The sequence below is a fragment of the Pseudonaja textilis genome, chromosome 3 (assembly GCF_049901715.1).
Source record: "Pseudonaja textilis isolate UNSWEBS1 chromosome 3, rPseTex1.2, whole genome shotgun sequence".
NCBI lineage: Eukaryota > Metazoa > Chordata > Lepidosauria > Squamata > Elapidae > Pseudonaja > Pseudonaja textilis.
Genome location: NC_141992.1, coordinates 55,760,856 through 55,779,714, shown reverse-complemented (window position 1 = coordinate 55,779,714; position 18,859 = coordinate 55,760,856). Strand labels below are relative to the sequence as shown.

The 18,859-nt window shown below is 37.1% G+C and overlaps 1 protein-coding gene across 3 annotated transcripts; it reads left to right on the top strand.

Annotated features, from left to right (window-relative positions):
* Window positions 1-980: 980 nt before the first annotated feature.
* Window positions 981-15,394, top strand: NASP (nuclear autoantigenic sperm protein). 3 transcript variants are annotated; one of them, XM_026707168.2, is made up of 15 exons: window positions 981-1,149; window positions 2,674-2,730; window positions 3,732-3,842; window positions 5,075-5,155; window positions 5,678-5,781; window positions 6,491-7,372; window positions 8,568-8,638; window positions 9,299-9,375; window positions 9,470-9,543; window positions 10,477-10,665; window positions 12,693-12,859; window positions 13,283-13,336; window positions 13,418-13,477; window positions 14,403-14,531; window positions 15,184-15,394. In XM_026707168.2, exons 2-15 carry the CDS (start codon window positions 2,681-2,683, stop codon window positions 15,226-15,228), a joined length of 2,094 nt encoding a protein of 697 aa, XP_026562953.1. In that variant the 5' UTR covers window positions 981-1,149; window positions 2,674-2,680; the 3' UTR covers window positions 15,229-15,394. The 3 variants fall into 3 exon arrangements, with proteins under 3 accessions (XP_026562953.1, XP_087785933.1, XP_087785934.1); XM_087929807.1 differs by having other exon boundaries at window positions 1,004-1,149; window positions 2,680-2,730; XM_087929808.1 differs by having other exon boundaries at window positions 1,067-1,090.
* Window positions 15,395-18,859: the final 3,465 nt, after the last annotated feature.

The following is an 18,859-nucleotide window of genomic DNA, read 5'->3' as shown; positions in this document are numbered from 1 at the left end:
AGTCATGATAGTGCAGTGGTTAGGATGCAGGCTAATTCTGCTGACTGCCAGGTGTTTGATCCTCACCGGCTCAAGGTTGACTCAGCCTTCCTTCCGAGGTTGCTAAAATGAGGATCCAGATTGTTGGGAGCAATATGCTGACTCCGTAAACTGTAAAGGGCTGTAAAGCACTACGAAGCTAAGTGCTATTGCTATTTTTGCAAATAAACCATGTATACAGGGTTTCTGCTTATTTATGAGATTTGTTAATGGACTGGATTTTTTTACATCATACAGTAATGTATGATTGGCTATTTTGTGTGGACACTGAAAAGGTGGTTAGTTTATGGTTCAAGTATTATGCAGACTATAGCAATCAGATTAATTCGGTGAACAATGATTCTTTAAATGAAGGATTAGAGGTATGTGGAAACAGTCTCCAACTACTGCTCCCCAAAATGCAACACTTCTTCCCTTCAGAAAGATTTCATAGTGACTAGAACGGTATGCACTTAGTTGCATAAAAGATTAAAGATTTGTCCTCTCCCTCTGGTTACATCTGTTAGAGGAGGATCAATTAAGTTGCACTTCATCCTACTTATACCGATTGGGAGCATCTTCGAGTACTATGCTTTTTCGGGATTATTTCGGGATAGACTACTAGTTGATCCTAGTCAAAGCAATAACGTAAGGCGGGACAAAAGCCCTGGAAACAAGACATTTTGAGACAAATATATTGCACTACAAATTATTTTTAATGCCTCCAAATCGCGTCTAATGCGTTCAACCCACAACCACTATGTTGTAAAATTATATTTTTCAGCACGCTGAGGTGGTGAGCTTTATTTACTCCGATTTTGGGACTACCTTTCCCAAAATGCCGATCGCATTGCCAAGGCAACCACACAGTCCTATTAAGAATGGTAGCTAGTCACTCGTCAAGAGACTGCCATTCGTTTATTGACTCGTCGAAAGTCCCTTTGCAAGCCACCTCAAGGCATTCTGGGAAATGTAGTTCCTTTTCCATGAGAGCGTGCTTCGCGCCACCGGGGCGTGTCTTCAAGGACTATATAAGCACCCGGAGGGTCCGGTGGGCTGCGTTTGTCTGCTGGTTATTGCTTCGCTTTTGATTTTCTGTGGCGGGTCGTTGGTTGCCAATCGCCTTTTAAGGTACAAAGGACTTGAGGCAGGATTTCTTTGTTCCGGAGCTGGATAAGCAGGAAGGTGGGGGGGAGGGAGTTGAGCTGCTTGATAAGCAGGAAGGGGGTTCGTGTAATGAGGAGGCGACCGTGGCCGCGATACCAAGCAGCCTTTCCGGAGGTTTTGAGCGTTTATTTTCCGGGTAGTAATCGGCTATGTCTGGTTTTTGACCTGGTTTTTCCTTCCTATAATTTTTCTTCATTTCTTTGAAACCTTACCGATTTCCCCTTCGCCCCCCCCCCCCCTTTGAGTGGGTTCGTACGTGCCGTCCTCGGCGTGATGGAGACACCACGTGACCTGACTGGCGTTAATGCCGCCATTTTTAATAGCTATCATTCTGGCGCGCGCCAAAGTGAGAGAGGGGAGGGGTGGAAGGAAGGAATTGAGTCACGTGGCTAGCCGTCTTGGCCCATCAAAAGTGGCCGTTGAGATTTGGCGCCGAAAGCGCTCACAGGAGAGGCAAGAAGGTGGCCCATTGTCCCTTCAGGTGAAGGGTTCCGTGGGAAGTGAGATCCATCCTCTTGCAGAAGAAATGGCTTTAAATCACTTACTGGTGCCGATTTGAAGCGTCTTGATACATTTGGGCGTATTAAAGGGCTGGGATGTATTTATTGGCTGGTTCTTGTCAGTTGGTGAAGTTTAACCTGCTGTGGTTTCTTTTAGGACAGGAAATGAAACATACTAGTAGTTGAGAAACTAAAGCTTCAAATGCAGTTGCCCAAAATATTTGTTTTCCAATAATTATTCACAGGCTTCTGTAGGAATTTCAGAGGGCCATATATTTCTTCTTTGGTATAACTTGTCATTTAAAGCTACAGGAAGTAGCAAGTTATAATTGTCTGTGCTGGCTTTTTGTCACTGGGATATATCAGATCACAAATGTTTCCCATATATTTAAATATATAGAAATCCTTTTTAAAGCTTATAAATCAACGGAGTTTTCATTTTTAATACTGTTCATTTATCGCTCTCTGGGCAAAATGAAAAAGCTACTGATTTGCCACTGCATGAGAACTGAAGAAAATAGCCAACTTATCCAAAGTAGCAAGTTTTTTTACAGCATACTTAATAATTTAGGTCAGGGGTGTCAAACTCCTGGCCCGCAGGCTGGATGTGTCAGGCACTGCCCATGCTTGGTTTAGCAAAGGGGGAAAAGTCTGGGTATGTCACGTGACACTGCTGGGACAATGAGTTTGACACCCCTGGTCAGGTATTCAGCAGGTTCTGACCAGTTCTGGAGAACTGGTAGCAGAAATTTTGAGTAGTTTGGAGAACCGGCAAATACCACCTCTGACTGGAGATTTTACAATATCCTTCCCCTGCCACGCCTACCAAGCCACGCCCACAGAACCAGTAGTAAAAAAAAAATTGAATCCCATTGTTTAGGTGGTAGCCTAAATAGTTGAAAATGTGATAAATGCTAAATGTTTATGTTCCAAATGCCTTCTGGCTAAACTTAGAAATCTTCCTAGTTTGCCTAACTTAAATTTTCAGTTTCAGGATGACAGAAGAAGCTTCTGCTCCCTCTACTTCTTCTGACAAAACAGAGAGGTAAGAAAATAACTGGATAAAAAACAAACGTGAGAGCCAGAATAATGAACTAATTGAGCTCTTCACTCACTTAAGCTGATAAAGGTGACATATTGTATTTTGAGCATTTGTGGTGCTATTGATTTTGGAGTTGGTGTGATACAGTACTCTTTTTTGTGAAAACTTAACAAGGTAACTGGAGATGTATTATTGGGCCAAGCATAGTAAGTATAAAAAGTGATATAAATTGGTAATACAGGGGAACATGCCTCTGCTCTGTTAGCTGCATTGATTACCGATCTATTTTTGGTTCCAAACCAAGGTGCTAATTGTAGCAATAACACTTAGACTTACATACAGCTTTATAGTGCTTTGCAGCCCTCTCTAAGCAGTTTCAGTATCAGCATATTGCCCCCAACAATCCGGGTCCTCATTTTACCCACCTTGGAAAGATGGAAGGCTGAGTCAACCTTGAGCTTGGTGGGATTTGAACTACCAAACTGTATGCAGCTGGCTGCCGAGGTGGCTTGCAGTACTGCACTCTTAACCACTGAGCCACAGAGGCTCTTAATTATGACCCTTAAACCCCTAAATAGCATGGGACTGGGTTATTTGAGGGACTACCTTTCCCCTATTAACATCTATTTCTTCCACCAGATCTAACAGGATGTGCTGGGGGTCCCATCGACTAGGACATTTCACTTGGCAGGTCCTAGGTTGATAGGCCTCTTGGGCTATGCCCCCTCCCTTTAATGAACATCATTCCCTTCAGCTTTCTGGAGATTTCTCAAGACCTGGTTGGAATCAGGGACTGGCAAAATATTTAGGGGGCTCTTGAATAATATTTCTGTATCGAATGTTTTTATTCTGCTTTGTGCTTTATATAATGTTAAAGTTTTCAAGATTAACTATTCTAGTTTGTATATTTTGTTTTTAAATTTTGTTATATTGACCATTGTTATGTGAAAAGCTATGCAAAAAGCTTTATTATGGGAAAACAATATATATTTTCATACTTACAGTATTGATGTGGATGGGGAAGCCAAGAGACTACTCGGCTTGGGACAAAAGAATCTGGTAATGGGAGATATTCCATCTGCTGTTAATGCATTTCAGGAAGCTGCTAGCCTTTTGTAAGTATTTAGAGTATTCTGTAAATCTGCTTTTAAATGGGAATAGCATGTTGAAGATTTTAGATTATATATAATGGGAGGATATATTTTTAATACTTGAACATTTTTAGTCTTCACTGTTTTAGCTTATTTTTTATATGTTCTACATACCATGTCTCCCCTAAAATAAGACCAAAAAAAGGCATCAGGTCTTTTTTTGGGGGGGTGTCTTCTACTGACTTACCTCACAGTGGCAGCACCAACAGCTCTACCCAGCAGGAGCCCGCTGCCGGCCCACTTCGCAAGCGGCCATAGAAGAAGTAGGCCAGCAAGATGAGGCATGGCTGCAACTGTCTGAAGGTAGTAGGGCAGCTCCCCACCCTAGTTTAATTTTTACTGGTGTGTCTTTCCCCACCCCATGTACCCTGGAGTGGACAGGGGTCTTAACTAGGGCTTACTTTGGTGGTAGGTCTTATATTGAGCGCACATGTAAAAATCAAGCTAGATCTTAGGTTGGGGAAACATGGTAGTTTTAAGATTAAGACGCTAACCAGAAATAAATTAACCGCAAATAAACAGAAGAATGGGTTTTGTTTGTTGAGCTACAGTTTTATCATGGTCTTCACATTCCAATTCTGTCAAGCTGTAACAAAACCTTTATATAGTCAAGATTAATGCATTACAGTCAAGGAATGAATCCTTCAGCACAAGTCTTTACTCAGGCCTCTGCTATCTAGTTCTTTACTAGCTTATTTTTTACCCACATGGCACTATGATTTAATATCCAGTACAGGTAGTTCTCGACTTAAGATCACAATTTATTGCAAAATTTCTGTTGCTAAGTGAAATACTTATTGTGAGTTTTGCCTATTTTATGACCTTTCTTGCCACAATTGTTGTTAAGTTAGTAATATTGTTAAATGAATCTGGCTTCCCCATTGACTTTGCTTGTCAAAAGGTGATCACATGATCCTGAGAGTGCAACTGTCATAAATATATGCCATTTGCCAAGTTCTGAAATTTGATCACATGACCATAGGGATGTTGCAACTGTCATAAGTAAAACTGTCACGTCACTTTTTTGAGTGCTGTTAATTTGAACAGTCACTAGATAAACTGTTGTAAATCAGTTACCTGTAGTCTGGAGAGTATGTTAATGAGTTAATTTGAAATAACTTGTTATTCCATAATACAATTAGTTCAGTTAAAGTAATTCTCAAAAAAATGAGTGTTTATGTCTAATTTTTCTTTAGGGGCAAAAAGTATGGTGAAACAGCAAATGAATGTGCTGAAGCTTTCTTTTTTTATGGAAAATCACTTCTGGAGTTGGCAAGGTAAGTTGATACGTCCTATCACTTGGCCAAGTGAACTTAAGTATATTCATTTAAAATTTGACAAGTCAGTAATTCATACAATTCTACTTACTGCTACTGTTAGTTCTATGTGCAAGGCTTCTATGCCACTATTTTCCAAGAAAGATCCCATACTAAAGATTTGCACAAATCTTCCAATAAGTCTCAAGATACCAGAATAGATATTAAAAATCAGAAAGGGTATGGTTTAGTTTATTTGGGTTGATTAATCTTGGATACCTGCATTCCAAGCTGTTCGTTTTAATGAGCCATGGATACTTTCCAGAGTAAAAGTATGCAACATAAAAAAGTGGGCCAATTTATGTGTTATGCTATATCATGGCACTGAATTCCTCAGAGTGTTCCTAAATTAAATATGTAATTTATTAGACTTGCATCAAATTACCTGAATGAAATATTAAAGTTTCCATTAAACACTGGTTAATGACACAATAGCATTACATAGCCTGTAAATCACTTCATCAATTAATATTGTTGTCCTAGAATGGAAAATGGGGTGCTGGGAAATGCTTTGGACGGAGTGCAGGTGGAAGAGGAAGAAGAAAAAACAGAAGACTCAACGGTAGAAAGTGCTGATAATGTAGATGGTATGTAGAGCTGTGTTAATGCATTAGAGAGATGCCAAGCTGTATGTAATCTGAATGAATATGAGGCATGAATTAAGATTAAATAGCACAAGTTGATTTAATAAGGTCACTTAAGTAAAAATTGCAATACTTAATTATTTTTTGCTAAATCAATGCTTCTATTAAAATCCTTCCACTTGTTCTTCATGGGATATGGGTACCTACTGTTTTTTCTTTATGAAAACCTTGATTCATATACTTGTTTGAGAAGTGATTGGAAGTAAACCTTAAAAGAAAATTTTGAGGCTTAACCAGATAAAAATTCCAACACTTGGGCTTGCAGCCAACTTATGTATGGTGCGCTGATATCTGGTCTTATTATGTAAGATTTGAAGTACAAATTCTGTTGTAACCATAAGTGAAATTTACTTCAGAGAGTGAATACTTGCTTGTCAAATTTGCTTAAGCCCCTCAATTTATAGTGGCTTCCTCTGCAATGTTTGGTGTCTCAGTTAAAAGAAGCTTGGCATCTCTTGCTTGGCTGTTAATTCTTGCTAGCACACAACTCATTGCTTAAGCTCAACTGCTTGCATAGGTGCTTGTTCTTAAATTAAAAATAAGTATTTGGTATTTTGGCAGCAAGGTGTTAGTGGGAAATAGGGTGGAATGTGAAGATCATAAATGCTTATCACTAAATTCGAAGATTTCTTTGTGCTTCATCTTCATGTAGAAGAAGCAAGGGAGGAATTAAGAGATCAGGTATATAATGCCATGGGGGAAAACGAATCCAGAAAAACTTCAGAAGAATCTCTGGTAGAAACTAGAGTGCAAGTGAAAAATAAAGATGCAGAAGTGGAAGAAGTTAGAGAAGAAAAGGCAGCTGTGAATATAGACAACAATCTTGGAGAAGAAAAACCAAGCAAGCAAGTAGAAGATATGCAAGAAAAACAGATCAGTGAAAAAACTATGGAAGATTCATTAGAAAGTAGTGTTGCTGCAGAAGAAAAGCCTGAAGACCTAGCTGGAGGAGAAAAACCAGCAGCAGAAGAAATCCGGGAAGACATTGTACCTAAGAAAGTTTTGGTTGTAGATAAGACCCCTGGAGAAGAAAAGCTAGAAGTAGAAGAGGCTGCAGAAGCAGCTAGTGGAGACACTATAGAAAAGGAAATGACTGCAGAAGAAAAGCTAGCTTCACAAAAGATGGAACAGAAGGCAGAAAAGCTTACAGTTTTGACTGCTGAAAAGCACACAAATGCAAAGCTAGAAAATTCAATAGAGACATCAGTAAAAACTTCACAAGAGATATTAGAGGAAAAAGAATTGGTGTCTGCTGTGGATAAAGTAGAATTGCAGGCAGAGAAGGCAGAACAGACAACTCTGGCTATTATTCAAGAAACAGACGTTGTTGCTGGACAAAAAAACCTGGATTTGAAAGAAGAAAAATTGAATGAACCTATGTCTTCAGGGGAAGTGTTACCTACAGCTCCAAATGAAATTACTTCTCCAAGGGTTGTTGAACAGTCATGTGAAATAGAAACTGAAGAAAAAGCTGAAGCTGCTGCTAAGGTAGAAAAGGAAGAAGAAAAGGATCACGAGATGGGAGAGGGAGAAGGTAACAGGGATAGAAAATACTTGTGGGTGGTTTTTGTTAGAATGCTAACCCAAGTAAAACATTAATCCATTCAGAATTCTCTGCCTCGAGTGAGGGAAGGGATATAGCTACAGAGAAATATAAAAAAGGACACAAAGCATAGTGTAATTAGTATAATTAAAATAGTATAATTCCCCCCCTTTTCCCCTCTCCAAACAGTTAACTGGAGGTAGATAGCAAAATGTGGCTGATTTGGGGTTATTGTTAGTCTAAGTAGTAAATCTAAAAAGCAGTGGCCATTAGAGAATGCTGAATGGATGTTCGTTGCATGCTCTGATATTGCAAGATTAACTCAAAGTATAGCTTTCCTCCTGTCATTGTATATATACCAAAGCAATGGGATTGACCAGAGTACTATTACATTAAGATGTCGAGGTTATAGATTTATGCTTAAAAATAACAATTTGCTATCATATCTAGAAATATAACAGTGCAACTAGCATATTCATAATTCTCATGCTTTATTTTCTGTCATAACATGATTTTGGAAGTTTCTCTGTTCAGTTTTGAAGCAGTTAAATGTCTTAATTGCAGCTATTTGCAAAATATAATTGACATTAAAAGGGACCTGTTGGCAAGCATATTTCAGACCTTGCAGAAGCTTCAGATTCTGTCTCCTAAATGTTTTTACAAAGATTGTATTTAGACATTTAAATGAAAAGAACCAATAAAGATACTGTTTACTTGCTCTGTAAACAGCATGTTTTCTTAAAAATTGCAAACTAACTGTTTGAACTATCCCACTTTAATCCTTTTGGAATGGGATCCATTGTAAATAATCCTCATTAGAGAAACTGACCAATGCACTAAAGTATTCTAAAAGTTAATTTTTATTTAGCAGAGGCAAGTACCTTTAACTATTTTCAGTTTCTGCATTGGAAAAACTTACATAAATAACAAGTAAATCAATATCAATAAATGAGTTGCTTCGGTTAAAAAAAGTGGAAGTATTCTTCAAATTGAATCTTTAATTTGCAGATATTCCTAAAATTGTATGAATGTTTCATGAATGTCTTTACAATTATAAAACTGAATAATGTGCAGTTGAGTTTAGAAAGACTTAAATAATGATTCTGTAAGAATAGCACTGAATAAAATAAACAGCCAAGTAAATAACACACCAGTAGTGAATATAAACAGGAAACTCCTCTTACAGAGACAGAAGGGTCAGAAGAAGATGATAAAACTGAAGAGGAGAAAGAAAATTATTCTACAGCTGAAGAAAAGGTGAAGTATAAATCAGTATTCAGATCTATTAAAAGCTATTAGTGTTATGCAGGAGAAAATTTATGTGTTATTAGTATAGGTATTCCTCGACTTACAACTGTTTGTTTAGTGACCAAAGTTACAACAGCACTGAAAAAAGTGACTTATGACCATTTTTCACACTTAGAACCATTGCAGCATCCCCATGGTCATGTGGTTTACATTCAGATGCTTGACAACTGACTCAAATTGATGACAGTTTGCACAGTCCCGGGGGTCACATGATCACCTTTTGCAACCTTCTGAGAAGCAAAATCAATGGGGAAGCCAAATTCACTTCACTGTTATTATTTTAACAACAGTGATTCACTTAACAAATGTGACAAGAAAAGTCCTAAAACGGAACAAAACTCACTTAGCTAATTTCCCACTTAACAGCATAAACGTTGGGCTCAATTGTGGTCGTAAGTTGAGGACTACCTTCAGATAAAGAGGTGGCTGCTTCTAGTTCTGCGAAAAAAGATAATTTGTTCTAAAGCTGTGAAATCTTCTCTTAATGAGAATATTTTTATGAGAAAAACTACAATTTTCATAGTACTCAGTGCTAGAGTCCAATATTTATGATTGCTATTAAGGCATAAGAAATTGGTACTGTCTAATATGACTATCATATTACTTTAGGAGAGTGAAGAAGATGAAGTTGGAAACTTAGAACTGGCTTGGGATATGCTGGAATTGGCAAAAGTAATATATAAAAGGTATCTCTTAGGAATTCTAATAAAATAATATCCTTAACCATACTACTGATGAATGTTTTTACAGTGTATTTTCTGATTTGCTTTTTTGGTCTAGGCAGGACACTAAAGAAGCACAGCTCCATGCTGCTCAGGCTCATCTAAAACTAGGAGAAGTTAGCATTGAATCTGGTAATTGACTTAAAGTTGTCCAGACATGCTGTTTCTAATGGGTTTTGCATGTTGTGACTGTACATGTCTGTTATGCATTGACTATCAACTTTTCAGTCATATTTTACATTAAAATTAGATAAAATTGAAGTGGCATAAACTGGAGTATTTAATATACTGTGTTTTGACAAGTTGGATGTATGTTATGAATTGACAGTTGTATTTTTCTTTTTTTATTGTAATCTTTGCTTCCTAAATTACATTTGTATAGCTGGCATTTTTTCACTGTTCTAGCACTTAATTCCTAATTAAACTGATATAGGTAGTCTTCAATTTACAACCATTATGGAATCTCCCACTGTAGGCACAAGTTGTGACAGTCATAAAGTGAGTTGTCACATGACCAGTCTGATTTTATGACGCTTTTTGCCATAGTTGTTAAATAATAATAAATAGTACAGTTGTGTGAATCCAGTTTTCTCCCTTGACTTGCTTGTTGGAGGCCGGGTGGGAAGATTGCAAATGGCGATCACATGACTCCAGGACACTGCAACGGTCATAAATACATGATGGTTCCCAAGTGCCCAAATTTTGATCCTGTGACCATGGGGAACACAGCAGTGATTGTAAGTGTGAAGACCAATTGTAAGTTGTCTTTTTTCAGTGCTGTTGTAACTTTGAATCATCACTAAATTAATTGTTTTGAGTTGAGGACTACCTGTAGGCTGAAGAAGGGGAAAAAGGATAATATGGAGGATGCATATTGCTTTGTTAGCTATTACTTTCCTGGTTTGCAAAACTATAGTTGTACTCTTGAACTGAGTCAAGTTGTCTCCAATATATGTTACAATTATTTTCCTAAACAAATGTGAATATTTTTCTATATTGCTTTTGGAATTGAGTTTGTCGGCTTTTAGGATAATATTTGTTATGATTTTCTGGTGTCTTCTGCAGAAAATTACATGCAAGCTATAGAGGAGTTTCATTCCTGCTTGGCTCTTCAGCAGAAGTATTTAGAAGCCTATGACCGGTTGCTTGCAGAGACTCACTACCATCTTGGATTGGCGTATCACTACAACAATCAGTATGAGGAAGCAGTGCTGCAATTCAGTAAATCAATGGAAGTAATTGACAAAAGATTGGGTAAGTCAAAGCGGAAGTTCTGCATATTTTTAATTACGTTCCTCCAAGTTTCAAATTTACATTGGTTGCAATTTGCCATTAGCTTTCTCGGACAACTTCCATAATTTCTTGTTTTGGGAGAGTGAGGAAGATTTTAGAGAAGTGGTTTTTCAACTACAAGAAGATTCTGGAAGGAATGTGTTGTCTAGATCAGTTCCAATCCAGTTTTATATCAATGTGGAAGACAGAAACATTTTGTTCTGGTGTATGACTGTTCCTACTCATAGGAACTTGAAGAGAAGAAAATTGTGAAGTACCATGAACATGATATTCCTCCTTTCTGAGTGGCTCACCTCTGTCTGGGAAAGGAACAGTTGATCCATTGGTTATTTCAGTATAGGGTGATACTGAACTTGCTGTCATCCTCTACTATTCAATGTCTGGTGAAATTTTGGAAGAAAGCCTTTAACCTGGGATGAAGTATCAATATGTTGGTACATAGTTGCATATAGCCACTGTGGAATTGTTGGCTTGCTCTTTGGAGACTGTAAGGAGGGGACTGGATAGACCAGAACAAGCTTAAATTTCAGTAAGAGTTTGGTCTGGGATAGTGTCATTTTTTTCCCTGAGGGAACAAAGTCCATGTCTTAAGAGGCTTCCTAGTCTGCTAGGTAACTGAAAAGCAAGTGGAACCTGTGGCCAAGAGACAAGTTTTGCCAAGCTTCAGCTGGTGAACTAGCTGCAAGCCAATAACTTATGCTGTTACTGCTATGCATTTAGTTTACTGCAACACATTTACAGGGGACTTTCTTCAAAGATGACTCAACTATATTCAGTCCAAAATGCAGTGTCCCACCTGCATCTTTAGCAGTGTCTGTTATGGATTTCGATTGCAGTGTTGATTATTTCTCACATTCAGATTTAATCTATTGTGTGTGCTCATCTTGATAAGGGTTGCTGAGCTAATAGAGTATATTCTTGGTGTAACTTCAATGTATCCATACACTGGAATGCTTTGCCACCTGAGATTCAAGATCTTGCTCTTCCTCTTTCTGCTTGTACAATGCATTTGTTTTGTGACAATTCTGGCATAGTGAGTTTGGGCCTGAATTTTGTTTGCAGCAGTTCAGTAGTCAAGTGGCACCTAACCCTTTTGCACCAGGGACCAGTTTCATGGAAAACTATTTTTTCACTGACTGTTGGGGGAGAAGGAGTGCACAACTAGATCCCACCCATATGTGCAATTTACAATAGGGATTGCTCCCCACTGCTCACCTCCAGCTGTGTGACCCAGTTCTTAACAGGCCATGGAGTGGTATTGGTCCAGGGATTGGGGACCTCTGCCTTAGTGGATTGTTCCATTGGATTGGCTTTATATTCTTATAAATTGCTCAGACAAATTACAGGTAGTCCTTGATTTACAATAGCAATTAAGCTGTCAGTCACCTGGAACATATCCTTCACTATGGGCCAGTTTTTGCCAGAAACTGGAAGTAAACATAAGCTTCTGGGAAAGCAATAATAAATTGTGGTTACATGGCTACAGAGTGTGCAAACCGCTATAAATGCAGGCTCATTGCTGGCCAAAATATGGTCATGTGACTATGGAGACAGGAGCTTTGAAATTGGGTTGTAAGTCCCGGTTTGGGGTGTGTGTGTCTGTCATAACTTTAAGTGACCAATTGTAAGTAGAGGACTACCTAAAATAAATATAAGGTATTGGTCTGTGAATCATGAGCCAAGTTCTTCCTGGTTTTGTTGTGGTAATTGAAGTTGTTGAGGTTTGTTTTTACAGGTGTTGGAAAAAAATCTAATTAGATCAAAATTTGCATTCTGCCTTTCTTGAGCGTATAGTTGGTTTAAAATTTGGGTTTTCATTATGAAGTTGTGTTCAAAGAGTCAGTGGGTTACAGAAAATTGAATAGTTACTGCTCTCTGATTTTGTTCGGGTAGATTGTGTTTCATTATTCTGTACCAAGTGAATGATATGGGCAAATTAAATGAATTGTTTCTACAAAAAGTACTAATGGCTCCTGTTCCTTTTTCAGTTATGTTGGCTGAGCGACTAAAAGCAAAGGGAGAGGGGCCAGCTGAAGATGAAAAAGAAATAGAGGAACTAAAGGGCCTGCTTCCTGAAATCAAAGAAAAGATAGAGGATTCAAAAGAGTCTCAAAACAGTGCAAGAGTGACTGAACTGGCTCTGAAAGCAACTCTAGTGAGTTCCATCATTGATTGTGTTGAAATAAACTGATTTAAAAACGTATCAAGGCAAATAAATATGTGCCTGCAGGATGTACTTTTACTATGAAAAGTGATTAATAGAAACCTAAAATCTGAGCAGAGAATCTTTAATATCATAGCAACATACCATTGATTTTGACATTTGAACGCAATAGGAGATAACTGTTTCTCTAGATCTTTTTTATAATTGTCACTGAAAACAAGATTAGTTTGCTAAAACTGAGGATTTAAAGATTAAGCTTTTAACCAACCTTGCAATGTTTATTTTTAAAACTATTCAGATGTGTTCAACAAGTCAAGAGGTAGATTTCAGAAAATGCATTTTTGTCCTGATCTGTTTATTTTCAGTAGCTAGAGGCTTTTTAATAGAATCTTAAAATGATTTATTTCTTTCCAGGTTGGTGGATCTTCTAGCTTTTCACAAGGGTCTGAAAGTAGTGCAACTTCAACAGTAAGTGACATTAGCAATAGCAAGCAGCTTTATGCCATTATAGTTAATATTTCATAGAAACTTCTACTCTTTCTGTAATAGATTCCAGTTGGACACAAAACTGATGGCGCTACAGACATCTCCCATCTTGTTAGGAAAAAGGTGTGTAATAATTAACCCACTTCTTACTGGCTTGCAGGTAATTCTGCAATTAAAAGGTTAAGTCATATTATTTCTAACAATTTTTATATATTCTACATAAAATCCTTTCCATTACGATCCAGTCAGTCTGGGAACCATATAGTTTCCTTGATAGCTTTGGTGTTATTGTGCTGCGCAGCACCCACCTTATTAACTCTAGTTTAATTTCAAAGTTTGATTTTGGAGTTCTCCAGGCATTTCAGCTTGGCTGTGTTAAGGTCCTGCAGCGGCATCCATGGTAGTCCTTCAGAAGGTGGTGTAATATCTGTAGAAATTGAGCTTCACAACCAAACATTCAGGCTGAATTGGGTTCTCTAATTTAAAATGGAAATGAAGAACTATTCACTAGCATTATTCAATCTGGAATAATATGCTTATCTATCTTTGTATTGTGGAGTCTGGTTCTCTGAGCTTAGTTGTTTGCTTGCTAATGTTTTATTTTGTTTCCTAGTCACTTAATAAAATATCTGCAAGTAAACAATCAAGGACTCTACAGCTCAACACGGAGCTATATATGTTCTATTGTATGTTAGGACTAATATGAGTTGCTCAGCAATATATCAATATTGTCCTTTAAATCAATTGATTATTCTCAATGAAATAATGATTATCTCCTTTGTTTGAACTGCTGGTCTGCTGTTAGGGTTCTAGTCCTAAATTTGATCTTTAGAGTAATACACAGGTGAAGTAACTTGAAGGTAATTAACCTTTTTAAAGTTTAAACAGTTGAAGAGGATTAAATAGATGTTGCATGTTGTTTGTAATCTTGCTTAAATTAAAGCAGTTAGCCATTGCTATTTAATAGCATATGCATAATGATACTAAATATTCTTAAGATTCACATTTAGAGTTCTACTTGATGAAGACTAAACAATTTTGTCTTCAGAGGAAACCAGAGGAAGAAACTCAAAAGGAAGACAATGAAGCTAAGAAATGTAAATCAGAACCGGCTGTCAATGGTGGTGGTGATGCAGCTCCCAATACAAATGAGGCTGCAGAGAAAATGGAACAGGAGGTGGGCAGTTCAGTCAGGAGTCATATAAATTGAAGTAAAGAAAAATAATTTTCCCAGTCATTTTTTCTTTTATGTTTCATTGCCTGCTGTTTTTTTCCCAAACAATATATCCATGCTAAAACACATATTGGTGTATCAAATCTAAACAGAAAACCTAATTTGTCTGACGCAAACAATCAGACCTAGACATGCAGAGTTTAGGCTAGCTACTTTACTGTGTCCTGCCTATAAGGAATCTCTCAGTCTGGCAGCCTACCCTTTGAAATAATTAGATACAACTCCCAAGAAATTTAGGAATCCTAGCCCTTTTGTGCTTGGGCAATGACTCCAAGTTAACTGCACTTGATCCTGTCTCCATGCCAGGCTTCCTGCTTCCCAACAAAATTATAGCAACCTATACTTCTGGATAATTGCATACAGTTTATACGTGGACTAAATAGTGAGCTTATTTAAGTGCTATTATGCAAGCATATCTGTATATTTTATGTGCAGAAAGCTACTAAAACATAATTATTAATCACTATTAGATATTAGTAGCTTCTTTCGAATTGCCCATCATGTTAGTCTTACAAACTATACCAAATCCTTTAATGATACATAAATTAGCCTTTCAAAAGAAATATATTTATTAAACTTTTTTTTTTCTTTTTAGACAGGGGGAAGACCACAAGTTGAAACTGTTCAAAGTACTGTATGATAGTTCTTTAATATTGGATATGCTGCCTCCCAAGGATTGTGGGTTTTGTATATAATGTATTTTTTCACTATGACAACTTTTTGTATTCAATAAAGATTGTACTCAAATATTAACACTGTCATTTTAAGATATGTAAAATTAAATATTAAAATTTATTGGGTTAGTGTTCTGGCTTCAAAATTTGGTTATCTGCCTTACATGCAATCAGCGTGGTAGTTACTTATTGTTTTGGTACAGTACGTTTCTCAAGATTAACGTGAGATAAATATTTCCAGAAGTCTCAGACCATTATAAATAGGAAATGAAAAGTGTACGGAAAAGCTGTAGTGTAAGTATGTTTTTAAAATTGTCTAGTCTAGAATGTGAGGCTTCTGTTTATTTTTGAATTGTAGTTTTGAAATTTCATGGAGACAAAGTATCAAGATTAGGACAAAACCCCAGTTTAAGAAATCATAGGAAAGCATAAGATGACTGTCCTAAGGAAAACCCAGGTGGGGTCAGAAAGTTTGACCATAGTCCATTTTGTAAGATTACTACTGTACGCTCAATAAAATAAATTGTCAAAGCAGAAAAACCACTCCGTAATATTGAATCCTGATCCAAGCAGAAATATAGCTTCTTGGATTTTAGATAGAACAAAATCACTGGCTTTAAAACTTCTTTAGGAATTAAATGTGAGACAAGTAACAGTATAAAATCTGAAATGTAATTTTAACAAAGTGCCTAGCTAGCAAGAATTAAGGGAAAGATTCCCTCAAGAAAGCTCTTCTATATTTTTATCATGCCCAGATGACAAGCTTTTGAAGAGAAATACCTGCAGATAGTTGTTTTACACGGGACTTTTCATTGTCTCTCCCCATAGATTTGCAAACTAAGTAAGCACACACAATATGCTTTTCTGTGTTTAATCTGCATGCAAATCCAATTGTTGATTCTTCCCTGATATTAAAAATATTTTTCGTAACTAGCCTTATTGGTAAACGTTTTATGATACGTTTTTAGCTTCTTGTTTCTACTAAGGAAAAGTAGAGCTTGAGATGCATAAGAAAGTAGCATTTGATGAGAATATAAGAATTTAGAAAATTTACCAATATAATGATGGCATTTTACTAATGTCAGATAGAGACTTTGAGACATGTATCCATTTGAAACTTCTAATTTGAACTGACATGGACTTCAATTTCAGACTATACTGTAAAGTATACTGATATGGATTTCTGATTTGAGATTTTCCTGGCTTTACATTTACTTTTACCAAGAAAAGAAAAGTTCAGCCAGAATGTAATGGTGTAATGTAGGGATTAAGCACATTTATGCTCTGACATATTTGGGATTAGACTTCATTGATCCAGGAGTTATAAATAATTGCAGAATATTTTGGCAATTGCAGTATACATACATAAAGAGAAGAACATGTGTCTTAGTAATCTAGTACATCATAAGTTTTTGAGCTGAGCTACTTCACAAAATACAGGTGTAGTACAGATGTTTTGCACCTAATTGTTCTGGCTAGGACTGCTGTGGAAAATACATTGTTTTCATTGTAATTTAAGAAATTTCTCTCTTAGAATATACTTAAACTTTATTCTCTGGGAGAAACATTCTTGAACCTGTTATTTTGCACCTCTCTGATAAACAGAGATTATGAAAAATCAGTCTTGAATATACATTCCTGTGGAATTTAAAACAGCTGTGATGGTTCTCTGTTCAAGAATAAAAATACTCTTTACACTAATACTGAGCTCATTAAATGTTATTTTCAAAAAAGGATGGGTTCTAAGAAATTGGGCTTCCCAGACTTTAAGGTACAAATCTACTGAAATAGTATCTGTTTGGTTACCTTAATATGTATTGGTCTGCAATTGGTCACTTTAACTTGGTTCGATGCTGAAACTGCTGATTTGAGTATAAATGAATTACTCCAAGTGTCTTCAAAGTTTTCCAAGTTGAAAACAGCTGGTTCATAACTTAAAAACTCAAATATATTTGGAGTGGGGTGATCAGTAAAGTTTTGAACTAACCATGTTTCTAAATATTTTGGGCACTCTTAAATACAGCTGACTATAGCAAAAGAGAGTGGTTATATATGGGCACCAATTTATCCATGCAAGAATACAAACACCGGTGACTGAATTAGCAAAACTAAGTTTAGGGTCTGGTAACAAGGAGTTATTACTGTGCCTTCAACATTGATAGAGAATTGCAATGTTCGCTATTTAATTACAATTTTAAGATAAGACAATTTTTTGTATCTTTAACTGTTAATAAAAATTATTTAGGTCTTTCTTACTTCCACCCATCAAAGTATCAACATATCTGAAGTTGCTGGTATTTTTTTTAGGAATTAGCACAATAAGTCTCATATTCTTTTTCATATAAATTAAATTAGGTAATTTATGTAAACCTTTGAGCTATGAACAGTGTAGCTGTTTTTAAGAGCTGTAGATATCTGGCAGTTCTATGTGCAACTGAAGCCAAAATACAAACTTGAGCCTTGTTTTACATGTGAGACTGATTGTTAGGCATTTTGAGTATCCTTTAGCATATTTTTTAGTATTGGAATATAAATTGATAGTTTCAAATCCCTTGGCTGGCTAGTGAATTCTGGGAGTTGAAGTTCACAAGTTGCTACGGTTGGGGAGTACTGCTCTTATAGCCATAATGGCGAATCTATGGCACGCATGCCACAAGTGACATGCATGCGAGCCTCAGGGAAACTTACCTCAATGCACATGTGTGTGCCTCACAGCTGATTTTTTTTGCTTGGTTTGAGGCCTTTTTCAGCCTCTCAGAGGCTTGGGAAAAGCCTTTGCAAGACGCTTCAGGCCAAAAGGCATGTTTTGTCACTTCCTGTAATACTAGAAGTGACAAAATGGGGCTATAATTCGGGCTGAAAAGCCTTGCAGAGGCTTTTCCCAAGCTTCTGGGAGGCCGAAAAAGGCCTCAAACCAGCCGAAAAATCAGCTGTGAGGCGCAGTACAGGTAAGGATGGGAGAATTGAGCATGCATGTGCAGGCGGTGTGGGGAGGGGGGCACATTGCATTCTGAGTGCTGGCACACAAGTGTGCACAATTTTTGGCACAGGAGCCCAAAAAGGTTAGCCACCACTGTCTTATAGCAACAGCATTTAGATTTATATACCGCTTCACAGTGCTTTACAGCCCTCTCTAAGTGATTTACAGAGTCAGCGTATTGCCCCCCAAAATCTGGGTCCTTATTTTACCAACCTCTGAAGGATGGAAGGCTGAGTCAACCTTCAGCCTGGTGAGATTAGAACTGCTGAACTGGCAGCCAGCAATCCAAAGTAGTCTGCAGTACTGCATTCTAACCACTGCACGGCCGTGGCTTATGTTATATTGCAAAATTTTATGTGACTCAGCTTTCCCTTGATTTCTGTAATTTTCTTAAATAGGTTTTTTATTCTTTCTTATTACCCTGTATGTCTTTGCAACACTTATTTAAATATACAGTATCTCTTTTTACTATTCAGCTATTTTCTACTCATTGAATACTTTTCTATGCCAGCCAAGACCAGAACCACTTTGGGTATCTTCACAGTGGAAATCGAGTGAACAAGTATAGGAAGAAGCTTCTTTTTCTTCTAACTTAGGCTACTTTTGTTTGCTTTGTG